Here is a 23,289-nt window from a genome sequence, read left to right on the forward strand (position 1 = left end):
TAAACAGCTATCCGACAGCGCTGACTGCTTCAGCTGCCACCGGATAGCCGTTTACGGTGCCCCTTGTGCTTCGGTGATGGTCTCTTACCTGTCCTCGGGGCTCCGGAGCGTCCTCCTCGGGATCCTTTCCATCGTCGTCATCATGTCGCAGCGCACGCCATCCCATCATCCAATAGGAGCGGCGTGCGTAGTGACGTGGCAACAGCGACGTGAGAGCGACGTACCCGGGCAGCAGAGACGTTCCGGAGCGGCGGGGACACCACGGGGACGCGGCGACAGCGATGGAGGGCGACATCCAGGGCAGCGGTGACCAGCGGTGATGGGTCCGGAGCGGCGGGGACAGGTGAGTGTAACTTCCTATTCTTTACATTGCACGGATCCCTCAACATACGATGGTTTCAACAAACGGTTCATTTGGAACGGATTACCATCGTATGTTGAGGGACCACTGTATTTTTATTTTATTTTTTTTTATATAAAGTGGCAAGGAAAGGGTGGATTTCCTTTGCTCACTCTGGAGCATCCCTCACCTGCGGCCTAATGAATGAGGCAGCAGAGAAGGGAGGCGTTCACACGTGCGTATTTTTGCTGCAGATCTGCTGCTGCAGATTTTGATGTCCATTGACTTCAATGGGAAGCAAAATCTGCTAAAGCAAATATGAAGCAGATCTGCAGCAGAAAATACTCATGTGTGAACGCACCTTAAGGGAGAGATTCAGTCTGATCTGGGCTCTCCCTTGGAAACAGCAGGTTGCTGTAAGGAGCAGACAGCGGGCCCTGTTTGAAGCACACAGCAGGAGCTGTGAGTGGCCCAAGTGACAGTGTGAACTGTGAGCAATCAGGTTGCAGGAGGCATATGTTTTAACTGAATCAGGGGAGCTCACCAGTTAGTAGACAGGGCATGTTGAGAGTTGTAGTCAGTGACCAGACGGTCTAGAACTTTATTTTGTTCCTGTTTAATGTTTTGTTTTACCTGCAACATGTGTAAAGCTGTATGCTGAACTGTTGTCTGGCGAGTTATTGCGAGGAAGCGTGTCCCCTTGGCAAGTTATCAGGACGATCCCAGAGCTATCCCCGAGGACGGTTCCTCACATTATATGTAATATATATATATACGGTATATATAGCTGTGTGTGTTTTTATTTTTTAGCCAAGAGTCAAGGAGGCAAAGTGAACTGCTGTATTGCCACAGTCTTGCATGCTTCCCTATTTGTCCTTACTTTCCAGCTCGTACATGCTGTGTACATCAGTCAAGGAGGGACGTTAAGATGAGGGCAACTGAAGAGGCATGCCAGGCTGTGGCAAGTTTAGCAACCACCATCAGCTCCAGGAAAACAAAGGTTTGCTTTTATACCCCATCAGCTTTCCAATGGTGTCAGCTTTTGGCAGTAAAAAGAACTATTTTAGAAGACACAATTTACAAAAAGTTACGAAATGCATTATTGCAGTTGAGGGTAGGATCTGAATTGAATTGGATATGATAACAACTACAAAAAAAAGGACTCAAATAATTTGTGAAAATAATTGTATTAGAGCTCAAAAAACGTGATCTGGAAACAGGCATGCAACAATCTTGTTTTGGTCCAACAAAGGGCAGTTACATTGTGCTCATTCACCCATTGCCACTTTGTTGTCTCCCATAAGTACTCCTTTTAAGGTAAACATTCCAAAATCTTGTTGGAAGCTATTTTAAAGATAGCTAGCAAAACACAGATGGCTGGGAGCAAGCACAGCAGCACTGGACCTGCCTGCAGCCCTGTCAATCACTCATGGTGTCCATGACGTGTCGATGACCACTAGACACTGCAGGACTGGTATGTGTCTTACGAGGCAGGGGGACCTCTAGTGGCCATTTTTTGGACTGGCTTTTTCAGTATGAAATACTGAACATTTTCTGATGAAAGCATTTGCAAAACATGTTGTTTTTGCATGCTTTATAACATATCAAAAGTTATTGTATCTGACAGTGCCCATTTAAAAGCTCCTGTAGGTGTCCCTGTACTTTTGTTTATGTGGTAGATCTGGCCAATCTCAGACTAGCAGTATTACGTGATATACATTTCTTTGATGAATCTGATCCCCAGGAATGACAAAATTAAGAAACTACAGCACATGAGTGATAAGTAAACCCAGGTGCTATACTGGGATATTGTTTATTGTATTCTGTCTCTTAATGGGGTATTCAGTTGAATTAAAACACCTGTTAGAGGGGTTATCAAATAAAAAACAATGTATCCCCTATCTAGAGAAAAGGGGATAAGTGTCTGATTGCAGGAGGTGCAACTTTTGGTACCCCCATGATCTCCAGAACAGCACCCCCGGCTTTCCCCAGGTCCTGGAGCTGCAGACGTCATGTCATCTATTTATTTCCATAGGAGATACCTGAGTGCTGTATTCCCATATCCCCTACAGTCCCATAGAAATGAATAAATTACTTGGTGTCTGCATCTCCAGGATGCACAGAGAGCCGGGACCCTGTTCTAGTGATCACGGGGCATCACAGTGGTTGGAATACATGGGATTAGATGCTTATCTCCTATCCTATGGATACATTTTATTTTTTTGTAGTCTTCTTTTTAACTAAATAGGAATATATGGAGCTGTTGGAGACATGTTTTATTCATGATAAATCCCTAAGCTTTCTTATTTTTCCACTCACATTGTTGTGTGTGTGTGTGGTCAAAAAGTTGCATATTTTTTGCACAAGGACCTTCTTTGCACAAAAATGTTGCAACTTTTTGAACATTTTCGTCCGGATTTCAGAGAGGGGAGGTTTTTGTGTTTTTTTTCGGGCCAAAAAATACAATTAAAGGGGTTGTGCGCTGCCCTGCAGTTCGGAGCTCCGCTCACAGCACCCGGAAGTTCATTACTCCGAACGCTGTGTGCGGGCTTCCGTATTTGCAGCCGTGATGTCTCGCCCGCCCCCTCAACGAAAGTCTATGGGAAGGGGGTGCGACCGCTGTCACGCCCCCTTCCCATAGACTTTGGTAGAGGGGGCGGGCGTGACGTCACGAGGGGGCGGGCGAGACGTCACGAAGGGGCCGGGCGTGATGTCGCGGCCGCGAACACGGAAGCCCGCACACAGCGTTCGGAGTAATGAACTTCCGGACGCTGTGAGCGGAGCTCCGAACTGCAGGGCAGGACACAACCCCTTTAAAAGTTTGTGCGGTCGTAGCCTGAAAGCCTTACATTAAACTTCAATTTTATATTTCTGAGGAGCATAAGAAATATTGTCTAACTTAGCCCAACTATGAATTTAAATATCTTTCACTGTTATGAGGGGGTCTTAAAAAATGGTGTCCAGGAAAAATTGTCCCTACGTTTGGTCTAAATGAATTGTAACCAGGTGCAGTCTATCTTATAATCACAGAAACAAGAATAGTTTGAAAATCATAGTGTTTTTGGAACTATCACCTAAAAAAAGGCCCGGAATTAGCAACACAATGTCTACAGCTGCAGCGTAAAGCAGATGTTGCACATCATAAACCAAATGATGTCTGCTGAACACTTATAATTTTACATCTGGCATATTGTAGCAAGATCATTTTTTTTAAATGGATGGAGCATCTATATATACTTTGTCCACCTTTTTGTATGCTACAAATTGTTATCTTCTATTTCACTTAGTTAAAATAAAAAGTAATAATAAACAAGTGTCATTCAAATGCTGTACATCCCTACATTACGTTAGTTACAATATGACACTGATGTTGAGAGGATGGATGCAGTTTTAGGTTAGCAGATCTGTGACAAATTCGACATATTTAAAATATATATTTCTTTATGGGTTTTACCCTTGTTGGTTAATAAAAATGAATCCTGCCATTAGTTATTCTGATCACTGTTTGTACATTTATAATGGTACCATGTTTGTTAGCAGTTGAAGAGTCAAACTGGGGGTGCTGAGCTGCAGCAGCATGCCTCTTCAGGCCCTGCACTACATGATTTATGTACAAGGCTTGGCTTTTAGCCCTGTATATCAATCAGTCAAAGCACAAAAAAGAAAAAACACAGGAGCACAACTAGTGAGGACCGTATGGACAAGTTGAATACAGTGGGGATCAAAAGTTTGGGCACCCCAGGTAAAAATTTGTATTAATGTGCATAAAGAAGCCAAGGAAAGATGGAAAAATCTCCAAAAGGCATCAAATTAGACATTCTTATAATATGTCAACAAAAGTTAGATTTTATTTCCATCATTTACACTTACAAAATAACAGAAAACAAAAAAATGGCGTCTGCAACAGTTTGGGCACCCTGCAGAGTTTATATCTTGTACTGCCCCCTTTGGCAAGTATCACAGCTTGTAAAGAGTCTTTAAATTCTTGTTTGAGGTATCTTTGCCCATTCTTCCTTACAAAAATCTTTGAGATTTCTGGGCTGTCTGGCACGCACTGCTCTTTTAAGGTCTATCCATAGATTTACAATTATGTTGAGGTCAGGAGGTTGTGAAGGCCATGGCAAAACCTCAGTTTATTCCTCTTGATGTAATCCCCCGTGGATTTCGAGGTGTGTTTAGGATCATTATCCATTTGTAGAAGCCATCCTCTCTTTAACTTCAGCTTTTTCACAGATGGCATCAAGTTAGCATCCAAAATTTTCCAAAATTCGATTGAATCCATTTTTCCTTCTACTCGTGAGATGTTCCCTGTGCCACTGGCTGCAATACAACCCCAAAGCATGATTGATCCACCCCCATGCTTAACAGTTGGACAGAGGTTCCTTTCATTAAATTCTGTTCCCCTTCTTCTCCAAACGTACCTTTACTCATTCCGGCCAAAAAGTTCATTTTAACCTCATCGGTCCACAGATCTTGTTTCCAAAATGCATCAAGCTTGTCTATATGTTAATTTGCAAAGTTCAAACACTGATGTTTGGGGTGAGGACATAGAAGAGGTTTTCTTCTCATGACTCTTCCATGAAGACCATATTTGTACAAGTATCTCTTTATAGTGGAATAGTGTACCACAACTCCAGTGTCTGCCAGATGTCTCTGGAGGGATTGTGCAGCCAATCATGGGTTTTGAATTTTTTTTCTCACAATCCTGCAAGCTGTTCTGTCTGATATTTTTCTTGGTCTTCCAGATCATGCTTTAACTTCCACTGTTCCTGATGACTGCCATTTCTTAATTACATTCCAAACAAAGGATATTGAAAACGTTTTGCTATATTCTAGCCTTCTCCAGCGTTGTGAGTGTCAACTATTTTCAGTTTCAGATTTCTAGACAACTGATTAGAAGAACCCATGGTGCTGATTGTTGGGGCAAGGTCAGATGAGTCTGGGCATTTAAAACCTTTGAGATTGACATCACCTGGTCTTCCCTGATGATGATTGAGAACAAGCCATGACACTGGCAGGTCTCAGCTTTGCAAAGGGGGCAGTGCATGCTATAAATTCTGCAGGGTGCCCAAACTTTTGCAGATGCCATTTTTTTGTTTTCTGTTATTTCTGTTATTTTGAAAGTGTAAATGATGGAAATAAAATCGAACTTTTGTTGACGTATTATAAGAATGTCTAATCTGTAATTTAGGCCTTTTGGAGATTTTTCCATCTTTTTTTTTTTTTTTCTTTTGTAGCTTTTTTTTTTTTTTATTACCACCACATATTACAAAAAGAAAAAAACGAATAATACAATATTTTATACAAGATTTTTCCATCTTTCCTTGGCTTCTTTATGCACATTAATATACATTTTTACCTGGGGTGCCCAAACTTTTGATCCCCACTGTATATTAAGGAAGGAAAAATTGGCCCCTTACCTGAGGGTGTTATGATAAGAGCACACCACCTTTGAAAGCGTATGGGTATATTGCAGTGGTCAACAGCCTTGTGGCCCATCTGATTCTTCAGGTAGGAACAGTAGGTACAGACATAGAGACCACAGTTGGACTCCAACAGGAGGAAATTGGGACTTCAATTGCCAAGGCACTTCTCCAAGGAATGGATAGAAGTATATGGCTTTTATTTAGCTAAAACTACAACGCATATAAGAGCGTTTTCAGCTTGGTCCGGACTCTTGGTCCAGTCTGGTTAAACAGACTGCATGACAAAGAGCCCGGTCCAGGCTGGAAATGCTCTTTTATGCTTTGCACTTTTAATCCAAATAAAAGCCGTATGGAATGGCTACCCGTATATTATATATATATAGTCATGGCCGTAAATGTTGGCACTCCTGAAATTTTTTAGGAAAAGGAAGTATTTCTCACAGAAAAGGATTGCAGTAACACATGTTTTGATATACACGTTTATTCCCTATGTGTGTGTTGGAACTAAACCAAAAAAGGAGGAAAAAAAGCTAATTGGACATAATGTCACACCAAACTCCCAAAATGGGCTGGACAAAATTATTGGCACCCTTTCAAAATTGTGGGAAAAATAAGATTGTTTCAAGCATGTGATGCTCCTTTAAACTCACCTGGGGGCAAGTAACAGGTGTGGGCAATGTAAAAAATCACACCTGAAAGCAGATAAAAAGGAGAGAAGTTCACTATGTCTTTGCATTGTGTGTCTGTATGTTCCACACTAAGCATGGACAACAGAAAGAGGAGTAGAGAACTGTCTGAGGACTTGAGAACCAAAATTGAGGGAAAATATCAACAATCTCAAGGTTACAAGTCCATCTCCAGAGATCTAGATTTGCCTTTGTCCACAGTGTGCAACATTATCAAGAAGTTTGCAACCCATGGCACTGTAGCTAATCTTCCAGGGCGTGGACGGAAGAGAAAAATTGATGAAAGGTGTCAACGCAGGATAGTCCGGATGATAAATAAGCAGCCCCAAACAAGTTCCAAAGATATTCAAGCTGTCCTGCAGGCTCAGGGAGCATCAGTGTCAGCGTGAACTATCCGTCAATATTTAAATGAAGTGAAACGCTATGGCAAGAGACCCAGGAGGACCCCACTGCTGACACAGAGACATAAAAAAGCAAGACTACATTTTGCCAAAATTAACTTGAGTAAGCCAAAATCCTTCTGGGAAAATGTCTTGTGGACAGATGAGACCAAGATAGAGCTTTTTGGTAAAGCACATCATTCTACTGTTTACCGAAAACTGAATGAGGCCTATGAAGAAAAGAACACAGTACCTACTGTGAAATATTGTGGAGGTTCAATGATATTTTGGGGTTGTTTTGCTGCCTCTGGCACTGGGTGCCTTGAATGTGTGCAAGGCATCATGAAATCTGAGGATTACCAATGGATTTCGGGTCGCACTGTACAGCCCAGTGTCAGAAAGCTGGGTTTGCGTACGAGATCTTGGGTCTTTCAGCAGGACAATGACCCCAAACATACGTCAAAAAGCACCCAGAAATGGATGGCAACAATCGCTGGAGAGTTCTGAAGTGGCCAGCAATGAGTCCAGATCTAAATTCCATTGAACACCTGTGGAGAGATCTTAAAATTGCTGTTGGGAAAAGGCGTCCTTCCAATAAGAGAGACCTGGAGCAGTTTGCAAAGGGAGAGTGGTCCAACATTCCGAAGAAGCTTATTGACGGTTATAGGAAGAAACTGATCTCAGTTATTTTTTCACATATATATAGATGTGTGTGTAAAAAAAAAAAAAAAAAAAAAAAAAAAAAAAAAAATATACGGGTAGCCGTACCATACGGCTTTTATTTGAATTAAAAGTGCAATGCATAAAAGAGCATTTCCAGCCTGAACTAAGCTCTTTGTCATGCAGTCTGTATAACCATACTGGTTAAACATACAACATGATGAAGAGCCAAGGCCACGCTGGAAACGCTCTTTTATGCATTGCACTTTTATCCAAATAAAAGCTGTATGCTTGATAATACTCCGTTCTATCCATTCCTTGGAGAAGTTAGTAATAAAAAAATAAAAAAAATAAAAACACCTACCTTTCCATCTTATTTTTATACTTCTAAAAATTGTACTAATCTCTGAGGAGGCTAGATCTCAGATGGGTATGTACTAATGCAGTTTATTGTCGTAATATTTGCCGATTAATTAAGATCTGATCCGCATATTGTTCCATATGCGTCTAAACCAAAGTGATCTTATTTGGCAATTGTACTTCTTCCACTAAGGAATCTTTTTAATTTGAATCCTCTTATGTTGTCGCACATCTTCTATGAAGCTTTAGATTTGAAGGATTTATTAATATCCAAGCAAGGACCCTTATGGGTATTCTGTTGTTTTACATCCTGATCAGCCTTTTGTTTTTCAGTTATTATCATAAAGACATGATTTCTGTAGGCTATAGCAAACAGAAGGTACCCAAAATGAGGAGAGGGAAGCACTTAAAGAAAGTACTGCCTCTGAAGAACATCAATTATGAATGTAACTTGACAGTCAATTGGTGATTCAGAGTATAGGGAGTAGTAAATGATCTGTGGTATAATTTTATTAAACTTTGCAAAAAAGAAGGTTGCAGCAGCACTCTTGTTTAAAAAATGGAGGCTCATAGCGCACTTTTTGATCAAAACATGTCCCCCATCCACCATGCGGCGGTGGCCTCACTTCAGAGAGTCCATCCGAAGTGAGGCCACCTCCGTGTGGATGGGGGACACATTTTGATCAAAAAGTGCGCTAAGAGCCTCCATTTTTTGACCAAGAGTGCTGCTGCAACCTTCTATTTTGTATACTTTGTATTTGCCATTTTCTTGCTCTATTAAACTTTCTTTTATTATGGTCAGGGTAATGGGGGTTGTATAGGATTAGAACTATTGGTGTGTGTGTGTGTGTGTGTTTTTCCCCTCCAAAATCGCCACCACATTTGTCCATGGGATGTATCTAGTATTGCAGTTCATCCACATGGACCAAACTTGGAATGAGGTTCAGTACTAGACAGCTCAGAACAAAAATGTCTCTGAAAAAATAAGCAAACCACATGTGCATCTACTAAACCCATACTCTCTTCACTTTACCCAAGATTTTACACAGAAAAATACTTTCTTCTTACTTAGCTCTAGGAATTACTCTATTGGAATTACTGCTATTTTACCTGTAAAAATGCTGATACATCATTAAAGAGTACCTGTCATCAAAACATTTTTTTTATATGTTATAGATCATTCCATATTAAACAACTTTCTAATAGGATTTTATTTAAAAAAATGTTTCCTTGGATGTCTTTTTACATTTTGAAAATGTAGCCACTAGGGGTCTCCCTTGGAGTCCCTGGCTGCAGGCCTTGTGCATTGATTTCGGACTCACGCCGGCCTGGCAGTGAGTCCAAAATCGCAGACCGCTGGCTGAGCATGTGATCAGCTCAGTGTATCTCCCTGCCTGTCAATCAGATAGGCGGGAGTGCTGTGCTCACTCGCACACCCCGCAGGGCTCTGTGCAGGGAGGACAAGCGGCGCTCTGTGCAGTGAGGACAAGCGGCGTTCTGAGCAGTGAGGACAAGCGGCACTCTGAGCAGTGAGGACAAGCGGTGCTCTGATCAGTGAGGACAAGCAGGGCTCTGCAAATGTGGGCTCCCCCCCCCCCCCTCCAATTTTTTTTTAGGAGTAGTTAGGGAACATAGCTTGAGTTAGTTTAGAAAAGTTTGTTTAGTGACAGGTACTCTTTTAATAGATGTTTGCTACATGCTTATTCAATCGACAGCCAATCCTACCCCACCATACGCATGCATGCTCAGCCAGGGAAATGGATTAGAGTGGAGTAAGCTGCTGCCGGACACCTATGGCTGCAGCTTATCTTCCCTGTAGACAAAAGGGTTGAGTGTTAAAATTCAGAATGACCAGTCTTTCTTTCCCCCAGCATAACCTGTCAGGGTAAATTCAGAAGGCCCACATAGTTATAGGATAGTCTGCTATTCCTGCTAAAATTTGCAGATTTGGACAACATTTCTCTTATTTGAATTTGGGTAGAAAACAGACATGGTGCACATCTACAATCTTGTATAATGATCTGATTGCTTCTCAGCATAATATCAAAAACGAACAGGTTGTTAGTATACATTTTTGATCAAAAAGTACAAGCCCACTCGCCACGTCAAGGCCACCTAGTTAGAGTGGGTCCCTAACGTCCCTAGCATAAAATGGTGTAGCACTGGGCGGCGACCACCACTGCCGCGACACCAGTGCCCACGGGGGGGGGGAAATTAGATCATTATACAAGATTGTAGATGTGCGACCATGTCTGTTTTTTCTACCTGAATTCACATTGTGTTTTCTATCCCCTCTTTTTTTTGTTTGAACATGTGTCTGCACTCTTCCCCACCCCCTCAGCCCAACCCTATATAAGTAGTAGTTAGCTACACAAGGGCCATTTCTTTCCTGGCATCCTCCCAGTCTGACTGGGAGAGCATGGTAAGTGTGCTAGAACACCTTGTTCACACTGGTGTGGTGCTGTGCGGCATCCGTTGCCGCCGTGGCGCCGTGTCTGTGGGGAGGGTGTGGGCCATAGACTGGTTTGAGTGGCATGGGGGCTGCTCTGCCAGTGGGTCATTCCCCCCGTGGGCACTGGTGCCGCGGCGGTGGTGGTCGCCGCCCGGTGCTATGCCATTTTATGCTAGGGACGTTAGGGACCCACTCTAAATAGGTGGCCTTGACGTGGCGAGTGGGCTTGTAATTTTTGATCAAAAATGTATACTAACAACCTGTTAGTTTTTAATATTATGCTGAGAAGCAATTAGATCATTATACAAGATTGTAGATGTGCGACCATGTCTGTTTTTTCTACCTGAATTCACATTTCTCTTATTTGCATGGGGCTTTAAAGGGGTTCATCAGTTTTAAAAAATAGTTTATAAATAAGACTATCACCCCAAATTATATAGCTTATTAATATAATGTTGTCACAAATTGTACTGGTATCAGCATGATTCACCGCTGGCAGGAAGTTGTGTCGTTTTTTTATCTTAACAATTGATTTACTGAAATCTTTGAGAATCACCTGGACTGCAAAAGCCGAAATACAAAACGTCACTATTTGTTTACCCAACCTCCAGTACAGAATGATGCCAGGCTAGCTAATCGTTAGAGATCATGAGTAATCCTCCCCCCCCCCTCCCCCCGCTACACCCCCACTCACACACACACACACACACGCACAAACAAATCTTTACAACTGAGGTGACGATTCCTGCAGTCACTGTAATGCTCCTAAAGCCTGACTTCTCAAGAAAAAAAAAATGCTCACCATGTCTACTAGTGTACCTTACCAAGCTGTCACTTATGGAAGTCACTAGAGCGCCAGGAAATGCAATAAAAGAAAGACTGGCTAAGATTTATCAATATGTCTGAGACACAAATTTGTCTTTTTTTTTTTTTTTTTTTACCAATTTAAGATGGCAACCAATCTCAACTCACTTTTCACGTGTCAAATTGCTCGAATAAAATGAAAGGTAAGCTGTGATTGGTTGACATCTGTCTGAGACAAATACAGACACATTTTTGTCTCAGATTGATAAATATGGGTCTACACGATCATCAAACACTTAGAGAAGGCACATGATGAGTGACTAGAGACTATAGTCATTACATCCTTCAGAATGATTGTCATCAAATTCTCCTGATCTATTTCATGCTCTCAGACTCCAATATACACCAACCACACTCCACTGAGGATCACGGCGCTGTGATTGGTGTATATTGGAGTCTATTATTCACACCTTTGTCTGCGTGTGGAGGAAGGTGCAGCAGCCTTACATGAATACGCTTTTACATGTGTTGTGCGGTATTTGCACAACCCGTTCTGGTAAGTTGATCTTTGGCTCACCTGATTGTCTTATTCCATCTAAGGGTATCACCCAAAGGAGCGCTCCTTTGCTTTGTTTGTTCTATGCTCTCAGATAGGTCAGGCTGAACATTCTGCCCTAAGTGTATACATATTAGTAATTTTTTTAAACTGTATAAGGGTTGTGTAATATATAATGCAAAAGAAGGATAACCTCAATTGAAAAGATGATCAATGCGATTGATCTGTGGATTGAACTGGGAAATCAGGAGTTGGACAGGATCCAAGAAGAGACACCTGCATCCACTGGCATTGGGAACATCCATTTGTAATACAGGCTTGAATTTCTAAAGAATTTCTAATGAATGAAGAAAGGGACCATCAGGGCTCCGGGGAGGAGCCCCCATGGAGCAGGTTTTGGTAGTCTAGGGAATCCTGAAACTCCAACGGTACCATATCCTAAAGAGAAAGGCATTTGAGTTATGTGTCACATATGTTTGACAGCACAGCCCTATATTAAATAAAATAAAAATCTATACAAAAAGCTACCAGTCACTCAGACCTTTGTAGAATTACCTGTAATGGATATCTATATAACAGATGCAAGTGTCTACATTTGCCCATTTATTCTTTTTTTTTTTCTCATTTCAGTTTTTCACTCGAAGGAAACCTCAGAAAGGGTTGTATGTCTTTGGAGATGTGGGTAGGTGATATTATTTTTTTTTTTTAAATACGTTTTATTGAAGATTAAACAAACATCAGACAAATCGCCTCACAGAGCAAAATGGTATAAAGCGGAGTACACAATTAAAAGAAAGGCACTGAGAACATATACAAGTAAGCAGGATGTAAACGACATAATATCATATGAAGATCCGGCCTTAATCAGTGCAGTGAGGGCACAATCTGAGGGAAACCGAGAACAACCAGTTGAGTAACCTTAACACAAAAAGAGGGTGAACAAGGTGAACGAAAAAAAAAGGAAAAGAGAAGAAAAGGGGGATGGTATGTAATATAAAATCGGCAAAATAATATTGAATAGAGGCCGTAGTGTAGAATTCAGCAGATATTGCCACATCTAGTCACGAGTGCCAAGCATATCGTTTCTAATGTTAATGCTAAAGTAGACCCATGCGTCCACAGAGGGGAGGGAGCACACACATCCAGCACAACATCCTAACACATAAATCAAAGTGGTACAAACTACCACATCTAGAAAGGGAAGGGCAGTCATGACCTTAAGTCCCCTCAGGGGATGCGGAGTATGAACATTGGGTCAATGGTGAGGAGCACCAGGGACCCCACACAGAAAGAAATTTACCAGGGCATTTTCTATTCTTATAAACAAGATGGGAGAAGGGTATCATGGCATTAACCAAAGCTTTCCACTGAGACAGGGAAGGCGGGCCGGGGTCCATCCATTTGAGGGCAATCGCCTTCCTAGCAAAAAATAAGGATTCTCGCAGTAAAGTGCGTACATAATGTGGCCACACTTCCTCATCCAGAACTCCAAATAAACAAATCAGAGGGTCACACCCCGGGGAAGGTTGGATAATTGTGGCAAGAAGACCAAGGACATCCTGCCAGAAGGATCTTATATCAGGGCAAGCCCAGATAAGATGCCAGAAATCAGCTTTAGCCGCACCACATCGATGGCAGGCGTCCGAGTCAGAACGACCCATTCTATGCAAACGAACGGGGGTGACGTAACTATAATGTATAATATTTAATTGAATCAGTTTATTATTAGCAGAAGGAGACACCACCATATGTGAGGAAAGCATCTCCTCCCAATCATCTTTAGTCAAATTGGGAATATGAGATTCCCAGTGTCGGATAGCCGGCAACCGGGAACGGGAGTTCTTGGCCTGAATGAGGTGCGTATATAGGATGGACACCAGTCCCCTAGGACCCTGCGATTTTAAAACACCAATAAGAGGGAATGCCGATATGGGTGCACGTCCAGCAGGGAACTGTATTGACAATGCATGACGGAGCTGTAGGTATTTAAAGAAGCAGTGTCGGGGTAAATCATATTCTGATTGCAATTGCTCGAAGGAACACAAAACATTATCCCTATACACATCGCCCAGAGTGCGCACACCAGCATTCATCCAAAAAACAGAGTCTAGAGTCTCACCCACATGGATGAGAAAGGGGTTGTGCCATAGAGGGGTATCAGACGGGATATCAGCATATCCATATACTGATTTAGCGGCCCGCCATACCTTTACAGCCAGCTTATGTGAAGGTAGGTAAGCACGACCCCCTAGAGTAGGGCTTTCTAAAAGCATCCGGGGAGACATTGAGGGGACGAACCTATCCAGGCATTGTTCAGAGTCGGGCATGGAGTCTCCCAGAACCCAATGTCTAATATATCTCAGCTGCCCTGCCAGGTAATACAAATAAAAATCAGGAAGGGACATACCCGCCTCCAGCTTGGGACGTTGGAGAGTGGTGAGACTAATCTTAGGTCTGCTAGGTCCCCAAATAAACGGAGACAGAAGGGAATGTACAGAATCAAAAAAGGATTTAGGGACAGGAACAGAAGCATGTTCTAGGGTATACAAGCATTTGGGGAGAATAATAAGTTTGATAAGATTAATACGACCAGAGACGGACAGTGGCAGCTGGGCCCATATCCTAAACTTAGATTTAATGTAGGGCAGGAGGGAGAGAACATTGACCTCAAGATCCAGCATGGGATCCCTATTGATATACACCCCCAAATATTTAAATGTAGTGACAACCGGGAGACCACCCAACGTCGGGGGCCACGCTCTAGGCAGCAGAGGCATGACCGCCGACTTGGACCAATTAATGAACAGTCCCGAAAAAAATCCGAAACGATCCATCAGGTCGATCGCATAGGGGATCATTGTAGTGGGGTCGGACACAAAGAGAACCATGTCATCGGCATAAAGGCCTATGCGGTCCTCCCTACCTCCCACAGACATGCCCCGGAAACCAGGATCCTGACGTATACGCAAAGCAAGGGGCTCCACCGCCACCGCAAACAGAAGCGGGGACAGGGGGCACCCCTGACGCGTACCACGGCCTAGGTGAAATAGGGGAGAACACACACCATTCACCAGGACCTGGGCCCGCGGACACCTGTAGAGGAGGGAGACCCAGGACCTAAAATTGTGACCAAAGCCAAACCTACAAAGCACTTCTAAGAGGTATCCCCACTCAATCGAGTCAAAGGCCTTAGCTGCATCAAGTGACGCCACGGCCCAGTCCCCTCCCATAACACCACCCACCTGGACGGCAGTTTGGACACGACGGATATTATCCGAAGTGGATTTGCCTGGCATAAAGCCGGATTGGTCATGATGCACAAGCGACAATACAACCCGATTCAGTCTATTGGCCAGGGCTTTAGTTAGTAGTTTATAATCAAGGTTCAATAAGGAGATAGGCCTGTAGGAACCGCACTCCATAGGGTCTTTATCAGGCTTTAGGAGGACAACTATCGTCGCCTGGGTAGGTGATATTATTATTGTTATTATTATTAATAATAAATCTCATTATTTTCGTAAATGTTTACCATCACATATATGTCATTCCTCTCCACCCCCATGATGTGCTTAACCTCTTAACGACGAGAGCCGTAAATGTACGGCGCTGCTAAGTGTCACTTCGCGCACAGCGCCGTACATTTACGGCGCTGCATCTCTTAATCACCGCATCTCTGGCGCGGTGATCGGAACGAGATGACTGCTGATATCTATCAGCAGCCATCCCGGCATATCGCCCAGGGGAGTCCTGAGATAAATTCTGACCAGCGAATCACGGCTTTTCTGGGCTGATCGGGTCTCTGGTGACCCGATAGCCCGGAAAATTGGGATGAATGGAGCTGATGGAGACCGATCATCCTAAAGGATAGGAGCGAGGTGGCAGGGATGCCACCTCCTCTTATCCCCTGCGATTGGCCGATCAGCAGCGAATCGCAGGGCAGGGGCGGGGGGAGTCAAAGTTTAGATCCCGCTCTGGAAGTCCGGGCAGAGCGGGGCAAAGATGACTGCGGCGGTTACCCGCGGGACAGCGGGGGACCGGAGGGGGACCAGCGGTGGGGAGGACCGGCGGCAGACAGCGGAGGACCGACGGCAACTACAACTCTCAGCATACCCAGATAGACAAAGGCTGTCTGGGCATGCTGGGAGTTGTAGTTTTGCAACATCTGGAGGGCTACAGTTTGGAGACCACTGTGCACTTCCAGATGTTGCAAAACTACAACTCCCAGCATGCCAAGACTGTCCAGGCATGCTGGGAGTTGTAGTTCGGCAACATCTGAAGGGCCAGATGTTGCAAAACTACAACTCCCAGCATGCCCTTCGGTTGTCCGGGCATGCTGGGAATTGTAGTTTTGCAACTACTGGAGGCACACTGGTTGGGAAACACTGTCTGTTTCCTAACTCAGTGTTTTCCAACCTGTGTGCCTCCAGCTGTTGCAAAACAACTCCCAGCATGCATTGGCAGACCATGCATGCTGGTAGTTGTAGTTTTGCAACAGCTAGTGGTACACTGGTGCGGAAACACTGCGGTAGTCTGTTACCTCACTTAGTGTTTCCAAACCAGTGTGCCTCCAGCTGTTGCATAACTACAACTACCAGCATGCACGGTCTGTCAGTGCATGCTGGGAGTTGTAGTTTTGCAACAGTTGAAGGTTAGCCCCCCCCCCCCCCCCCCATGTGAATGTACAGGGTACATTCACACAGGCGGGCAGAGGTTTACAGTGAGTTTCCCTTTCAGTTTGAGCTGCAGAAAATTTTCCGCCGCAGCTGAAACTCCCAGCTGGAAACTCGCTGTGAACCCTTGCCCATGTGAATGTACCCTAAAAACACTCCACTACACTAACACATAATAAAGGGTAAAACACTACATATATACCCCCTTACACTGCCCCCTCCCCAATAAAAATTAAAAATGTCTCATAAGGCAGTGTTTCCACAACGGAGCCTCCAGCTGTTGCAAAATAACTCCCAGTATTGCCGGACAGCCATTGACTGTTCAGGCATGCTGGGAGTTTTGCAACAGCTAGAGGCACCCTGTTTGGGGAACACTGCCGTGTCCTTCTCTATGCAAATCCCTAATTTAGGCCTCAAATGCGCATGGCACTCTCTCATTTCGGAGCAAGGGGTATAGTGAGCCTTAACACCCCACAGGTGTTTGACAAATTTTAGTTAAAGTTGGACGTGAAAATGAAAAATCTGATTTTTTTTCACTAAAATGCTGGTGTTACCCCAAAGTTTTTATTTTCACAAGGGGTAATAGAAGAAAAAGCCCCCCACAATTTGTAACACCATTTCTTCCAAGTATATAAATATGTGTATGTAAAGTGCTCTGCTAGCGAACTACAGGGCTCAGAAGAGAAGAAGCGCCATTGGACTTTTTGAGAGATAATTAGGCTGGAATTGAAGGCCATGTGTGTTTACAAAGCCTCCATAGTGTCAGAATAGCGGAACCCCCCACATGTGACCCTATTTTGGAAACTACACCCCTCATGTAATTTAATAAGGGGTACAGTGAGCATTTGCGCCCCACAGGTGTCTGACAGATTTTTGGAACAGTGGTCCGTGAAAAAGCCCACTGTTCAAAAAATCTGTCAAATGCCAGTGGGGTGTAAATGCTCACTGCACCCCTTATTATTGGAGTGTAGTTTCCAAAATGGGGTCACATGTGGGGGGAGGGTCCACTGTTCTGGTACTATGGGGGCTTTGTAAACGCACATGGCCTCTGACTTCTGTTCCAACCAAATTCTCTTTCTAAAAGCCCAATGGCTCTCCTTCTCTTCTGAGCATTGTAGTTCGCCCACGGACCACTTTACATCCACATATGAGGTATTTCCATACTCAGAAGAAATTGTGTTACACATTTTGGGGGGGCTTTTTCTCCCATTACCCCTTGTAAAAATGAAAAATTTGGGATAACACCAGCATTTTAGTGAAAAAAATTTAATTTTTCATTCTCACGTCCAACTTTAGTGAAAATTTGTCACCTGTGGGGTTAATGCTCACTGTACCTCTTGTTACGTTCCTTGAGGGGTGTAGTTTCCAAAATAGTATGCCATGTGTTTTTTTTTATGCTTTACTGGCACCATGGGGCTTCCTAAAAACATGCCCCACAAAAACCATTTCAGCAAAATTCGCTCTCCAAAATCCCACTGTCGCTCCTTCCCTTCTGAGCCCTCTAGTGCACCCACGGAGCACTTTACATCCACATATGAGGTATTTCCTTACTCGAGAGAAATGGGGTTACAAATTTTGGGGGACATTTTTACCTATTACTTCTTGTGAAAATGAAAAATTTGGTGTTGCACCAGCATTTTAGTGAAAAAAATAAAATTTTTCATTTTCACGTCCAACTATTGTGAAAATTCGTCAAACACCTGTGGGATGTTACGGCTCACTGTACCCCTTGTTACTTCCTTTAGGGGTGTAATTTCCCAAATAGTATGCCATGTGGGTTTTTTTGCTGTTCAGGCTCCATGGGAGCTTCCTAAATGAGACATGCCCCCCAAAAACCATTTCAGCAAAATTCGCTCTCCAAAATCCCCTTGTCGCTCCTTTCCTTCTGAGCCCTCTACTGCGCCCACAGAACACTTTACATCCACATATGAGGTATTTCCTTACTCGAGAGAAATAGGGTTACAAATTATGCGGGACATTTTTACCTATTACCCCTTGTAAAAAGAAGAAAAATGGGTTTACAAGAACATGTTAGTGTAAAAAAAAAGATTTTGAATTTTCTCCTCCACTTTGCTGCTATTCCTGTGAAACACCTAAAGGGTTAACAAACTTTCTGAATGTCATTTTGAATACTTTAAGGGGTACAGTTTTCATAATGGGGTCCATTGTAGGGTATTTCTAACATAAAGACCCTCAAATTCACTTTGAAACTGAGCTGGTCCCTGAAAAAATTCAGATTTTGAAATTTTCATGAAAAATTGGAAAATTGCTGCTAAACTAAAAAGCCCTCTAATGTCTTCAAAAAGTAAAAACATGTCAACTTTATGATGCAAACAAACTAGACATATTGTATATGTGAATCAACATATCATTTATTTGGAGTGTCCACTTTCCTTACAAGCAGAGAGCTTCAAATGTCGAAAAAATGCTACATTTTAAAATTCTTCATGAAATTTGGGTAATAATTCACCAAGAAATGATGCAAGTATCGACAAAAATTTTCCACTAACATAAAGTAGAATATGTCAAGAAAAAATAATCTCAGAATCAAATTCATAAGTAAAATCATCCCAGAGTTATTACAGTTTAAAATGACAGTGGTCAGATTTGCAAAAAACGGCTGCGTCCTTAAGGTCAAAATGGACTGCGTCCACTCAACAGGTTTACATCCCATTTTCCTCTCAAATTTAGTAGAACATGTCCACCAAACAGTCTTCACACCCAGGTGCATCAGCACTGCCAACTCTTCTCAAATATGGGTAATGGGTTCCAAAACCACTCAAATACTTACTGGTACTAAATACATTATGGTAGTTAACAGGTAACATGTACAAACAACTTGTTCATATATATATATATATATATATATATATATATATATATATGTATGTGTATATACACGTATATACACGTATATACACACACACACACACACTGCCTTTCACAGACTGGTTGCCTGGAACACGACTCTGCTTGGGGGTCCTTCATTCTTAGGATAGGCAAGGGTCCTAAAGCTCAGACCCTTACCAGTCATAAAGTAGTGATTTTTCTTTGAGATGGAAATAGATCTGTAACTGATGCTGTTGCTTTACAGTGATGTATTGCTAGTAAAGAGAGGAATAGGTAGCCTACGACAATGATTATAGCTCTGGCTATACATATTGAATAATGACTGTACACTAGAACACTTGCTATGGGAAATATTGATACTTAAAATAGCTATGGGCAATATTGAGACTTACATTACATTGAGTTTTCTATGATCTGTTAAGACAACTGCATCAATCAAGTTTGTTGGTAGGATAATTGTCAATTACAAAACGCTAATAAATAAAAATACAAATGCATGTGTGTTTATCATTTAAGGCACTGGCAAGACTATGGTAATGGACATGTTTTTTGCACATGTTGAAGTTGAGAGGAAAATGAGAGTGCACTTCCATGGATTTATGCTTGACGTACATGAAAGTAAGTTGTCCTAGTTTGACTTTTTCTGTCTAAGCCATTTAATTTCTGTTTTATGTTCTGGATTCATTATATCTTACAAAAACCTCATATTTGAAAGGAGTTATTACAAAGATAATATAGCATATCTTCCTCACATTGATCAACTTCCACTGAGACACTTTTGTTTGTGTTACAAAAAGATGTCAGGGGTGGGGGCCGCATGATTTGGGCATGACCTGACCGCCAAGCTGAGCAGATGCATGCTGTCTTGACTTAGCTTTGAGCTTGTGTCTTATTAGTATCCTGGACCCTCATCACTTACCTACCACAACTACTCCAGACCAGACCTGGACCTTCTTGACCTCCAGCATGAGTCAGACCCAGGGTCAGTCTGGCACAGAATATTTGCAATCTTATGCCTGTCCTATGCTATGTTGGTGCCAGCTCCTCCGCTGCTGCCAGAGCACGCACTTTAGCTCTACCTGTCTCTGCTGAGTTATTAGCTCCTGACTCGGCACCTGAAGAAGAACCTACCCTCAGGCATGTATCAGCACAGTGTTTACTGCCTGTAAAACTTCCCTAAAAGGTATGTTAGGGGAGGTGAAATTTGACTTTGGTCGCCTGATACTGGATGTCAACTATTGAGGACAGGTTGCATCCATTGCCTGTTGACCTGCTAACCCGTGGAAGGAAAAAGCTGACGACTTGGAAAACCATCTGAGACGTAACAACATAAGAATCATCAGTCCCCCTGAAAGTGTTGAAGGCCAGGACCCGGCTCCTTTGTCAAACAATGAGTGAAGGACATATTTCCTAATGCGGCTTTCTCCTCAGCCTTTGCAGTGAAATGGCCCATAGGGTCCCCACCAGGCCGCTGCCTCCAGGAGCTCCTCTCCAGCCATTTATGACACGTAACCTGAACTACAGTGACTGGGATCTCATACTGTGCCTTGCCCGTAAATTGCCGACACTAACCTTTAACAGCTCTCCAGTATCTTCGCAGATTTTTCTCCGGATTTGCAGAAGAAGAAAGCAACCTTTTAAACTGTCATGACGCCGTTTAGAGAAATGACCATCCTTTATTCAATGGTGTACCCCACAAGATTGGGGGTTGTGAATGGCGACGTATTTTGTCTGACCTCTGGAATCTGTTGAGTGGGCCTCGCGAAAAAGTGGTGCACCTGGACTCTGAACTGTGTTCCTTGATTATGAGTGCTTAACCCATAGAGGACATGCAACATACATGTACATCACTGTGCCCTGGTACTTGGTGTACAGCGATGTACATCGTGAGGTTCCGCGATCCCCACATCTCCCTAAACCTCATGGGGCATCATGGATAATGGGGGATATCAGCAATTACACTGATGTCCGCCATTAACCCTTCAGATGTCTTGATCAATACTAATCAGGGCTTCAGATGTATCTGCGGTGCTCAGGGGGTGCTCCTTTGACCACCCGCAGTGCGATTGCAGGTAGGTTTGTAGGTTTGCATTATTTTTGGGTTTGTAATTTTTTGTGCAACATTTGCACCTGAAAAAAATCTGATACCACTGCAAGTTGAAATCTGAAATCGACTTTTGTAAGATTGTTTGTTGCTGCATAGCTCTGAAATTGCTGTGAATTCTGTACAGATTATGTCATGGAAAAGGTACCTGAATCTGGACAGTACTCACAACATATTAGCTTTTTTTGATGGCGGAGTTAGCAAAGATTTGGGGGCAAATTTACTAAGACTGACATTACATATGTCAGTGTAAGAACGTGCCTCCTGATAAAACCAGGTGTATCTGAGGCTGCCCATGTGGCTGCCATAGAAATCTAAGGCAGCTTTGAGCTTGTGTAAATTTCCAATAGGCATACTGCCCTTCAGCAATTTACATCTGCTAGCCCAGAGCTGCCAAAAGTGAAACATTTTGTGCAAACTGGGAGTTTTGTGCAGATTTTACGACACTTGGCAGATCTGCGTGTGCCAGGTCTATAAATAAAGTTTTCTTTTACTTTTGTTTTTTCAAACATTGAAGTGTATTCTTTTCAAATTATTTTTAGTTTTTAAACCATTATGTAGATAGGTATACTGTAAGTACTTACTAACATAGAAAGTAAACCTATCCAGAAAAAAAAAACTTCCAGAAATCCTTTATTTGTATTTTTTTCAACTGTAAATTTTTATTAAAATTTTAAACCAACTGTAATGCAAAGGACCCTAACTGGTCTGCTCATGGAGCCCAAAACAGGCAAACTCCGATTGAATCCAACATAGGACAAAAATGAATAGCTCCACAAGGCCCTCTAGGAGCCAGAACAGACATTCAGGTAAACATCACAAAAACTCGACAAACCTAAATAGACAAAACACACAACAGTTAGACAAGGAATTAAAAGGGTGGAGAGAAGAGGGAAAAATAGGGGGGGGGGGGGGGGTTAAGAGATGGAAAGAACTAAGGGGGTTGTCAGAGAATCGATCCCAGGGTTCCCAGACAGAAAGAAAGAGAGGCAAGGTATTGTTGAGAGAGGCAGTGGGGGACTCGAGAGATCTGATCTCCCTAATCCTCCCCCAGAAGATCCATCTCAGATGGGGAAGGGTTTGCTTCCAACACTTAGCAATGAGGATTTTGGCCGCCAGTTGTAACTCCCAGCATGCCCTTCGGCTGTCAATGCATGCTGATTGTTGCAGTTTTGCAACAGCTGCACACACATTGGTTGTGAAACTGAGTTTGTTAGCTAACTCAGTGTTTTGCAACCAGTGTGCTTCCAGCTGTTGCAAAAATACAACTCCAAGCATGCACAGAGAGACTGTAAATGCTGGGAGTTCCAGTTTTGCAACAACTGGAGGCACACTGGTTGCGAAACACTGAGTTAAGTAACAAACTCTGTGTTTTGCAACCAATGTGCCTCCATCTGTTGCATAACTATAACTCCCAGCATGTATGGTCTGTCAGTGCATGCTGGGAGTTGTAGTTTTGCAACAGCTGGAGGTTTGACCCCCCCCCCCCCCCCCATGTGAAGTGTTTTTAGGATACATTCACACGGGCGGGTTTACAGTGAGTTATGCTGCAAGTTTGAGATGCGGCAACTTTCCGCCGCAGCTCAAACTCCCACCGAGAAACTCATTGTAAACCTGCGCACATGTGAATGTATCCTAAAAACACTACACTAACACATAATAAAGGGTAAAACACAACATATACACATACCCCTAGTCCCCCCCCCCCACCACCACTCCAATAAAACAAAAACAAAAAACTTATTGTATGGCAGTGTTTCCAAAACGGAGCCTCCAGCTGTTGAAAAACAACAACTCACAGTATTGCCAACAGCCACTGACTGTCAACGTATGCTGGGAGTTTTGCAACAGCTGGAGACACCCTGTTTAGGAAACACTGCCATAGGGTATTTTTTGTGGCGGATTCAAATACCCTATTTAGTCCTCAAATGCGCATGGCGCTCTCTCACTTCGGAGCCCTGTCGTATTTCAAGGAAAGAGTTTAGGGCCACTCGGGAGAAA

The 23,289-nt window shown here is 43.0% G+C and overlaps 1 protein-coding gene across 9 annotated transcripts in view; it reads left to right on the plus strand.

Moving 5' to 3' along the window:
- The window catches only part of AFG1L (AFG1 like ATPase), a 198,610-nt gene that overhangs the window by 38,992 nt on the left and 136,329 nt on the right, over window positions 1–23,289 (plus strand). For all 9 annotated transcript variants that reach the window (XR_008891304.1, XR_008891303.1, XR_008891306.1 and 6 more), the window contains exons 3-4: window positions 12,295–12,346; window positions 19,701–19,802. Coding sequence is in view for 5 of the 9 variants with exons in the window: in XM_056566260.1 (XP_056422235.1) it covers window positions 12,295–12,346; window positions 19,701–19,802 (154 nt within the window). In the remaining 4 variants the exon portion in view is untranslated. The remainder of the gene's footprint in view (window positions 1–12,294; window positions 12,347–19,700; window positions 19,803–23,289) is intronic.

Source organism: Hyla sarda, chromosome 3 (genome assembly GCF_029499605.1).
Source record: "Hyla sarda isolate aHylSar1 chromosome 3, aHylSar1.hap1, whole genome shotgun sequence".
NCBI classification, from domain to species: domain Eukaryota; kingdom Metazoa; phylum Chordata; class Amphibia; order Anura; family Hylidae; genus Hyla; species Hyla sarda.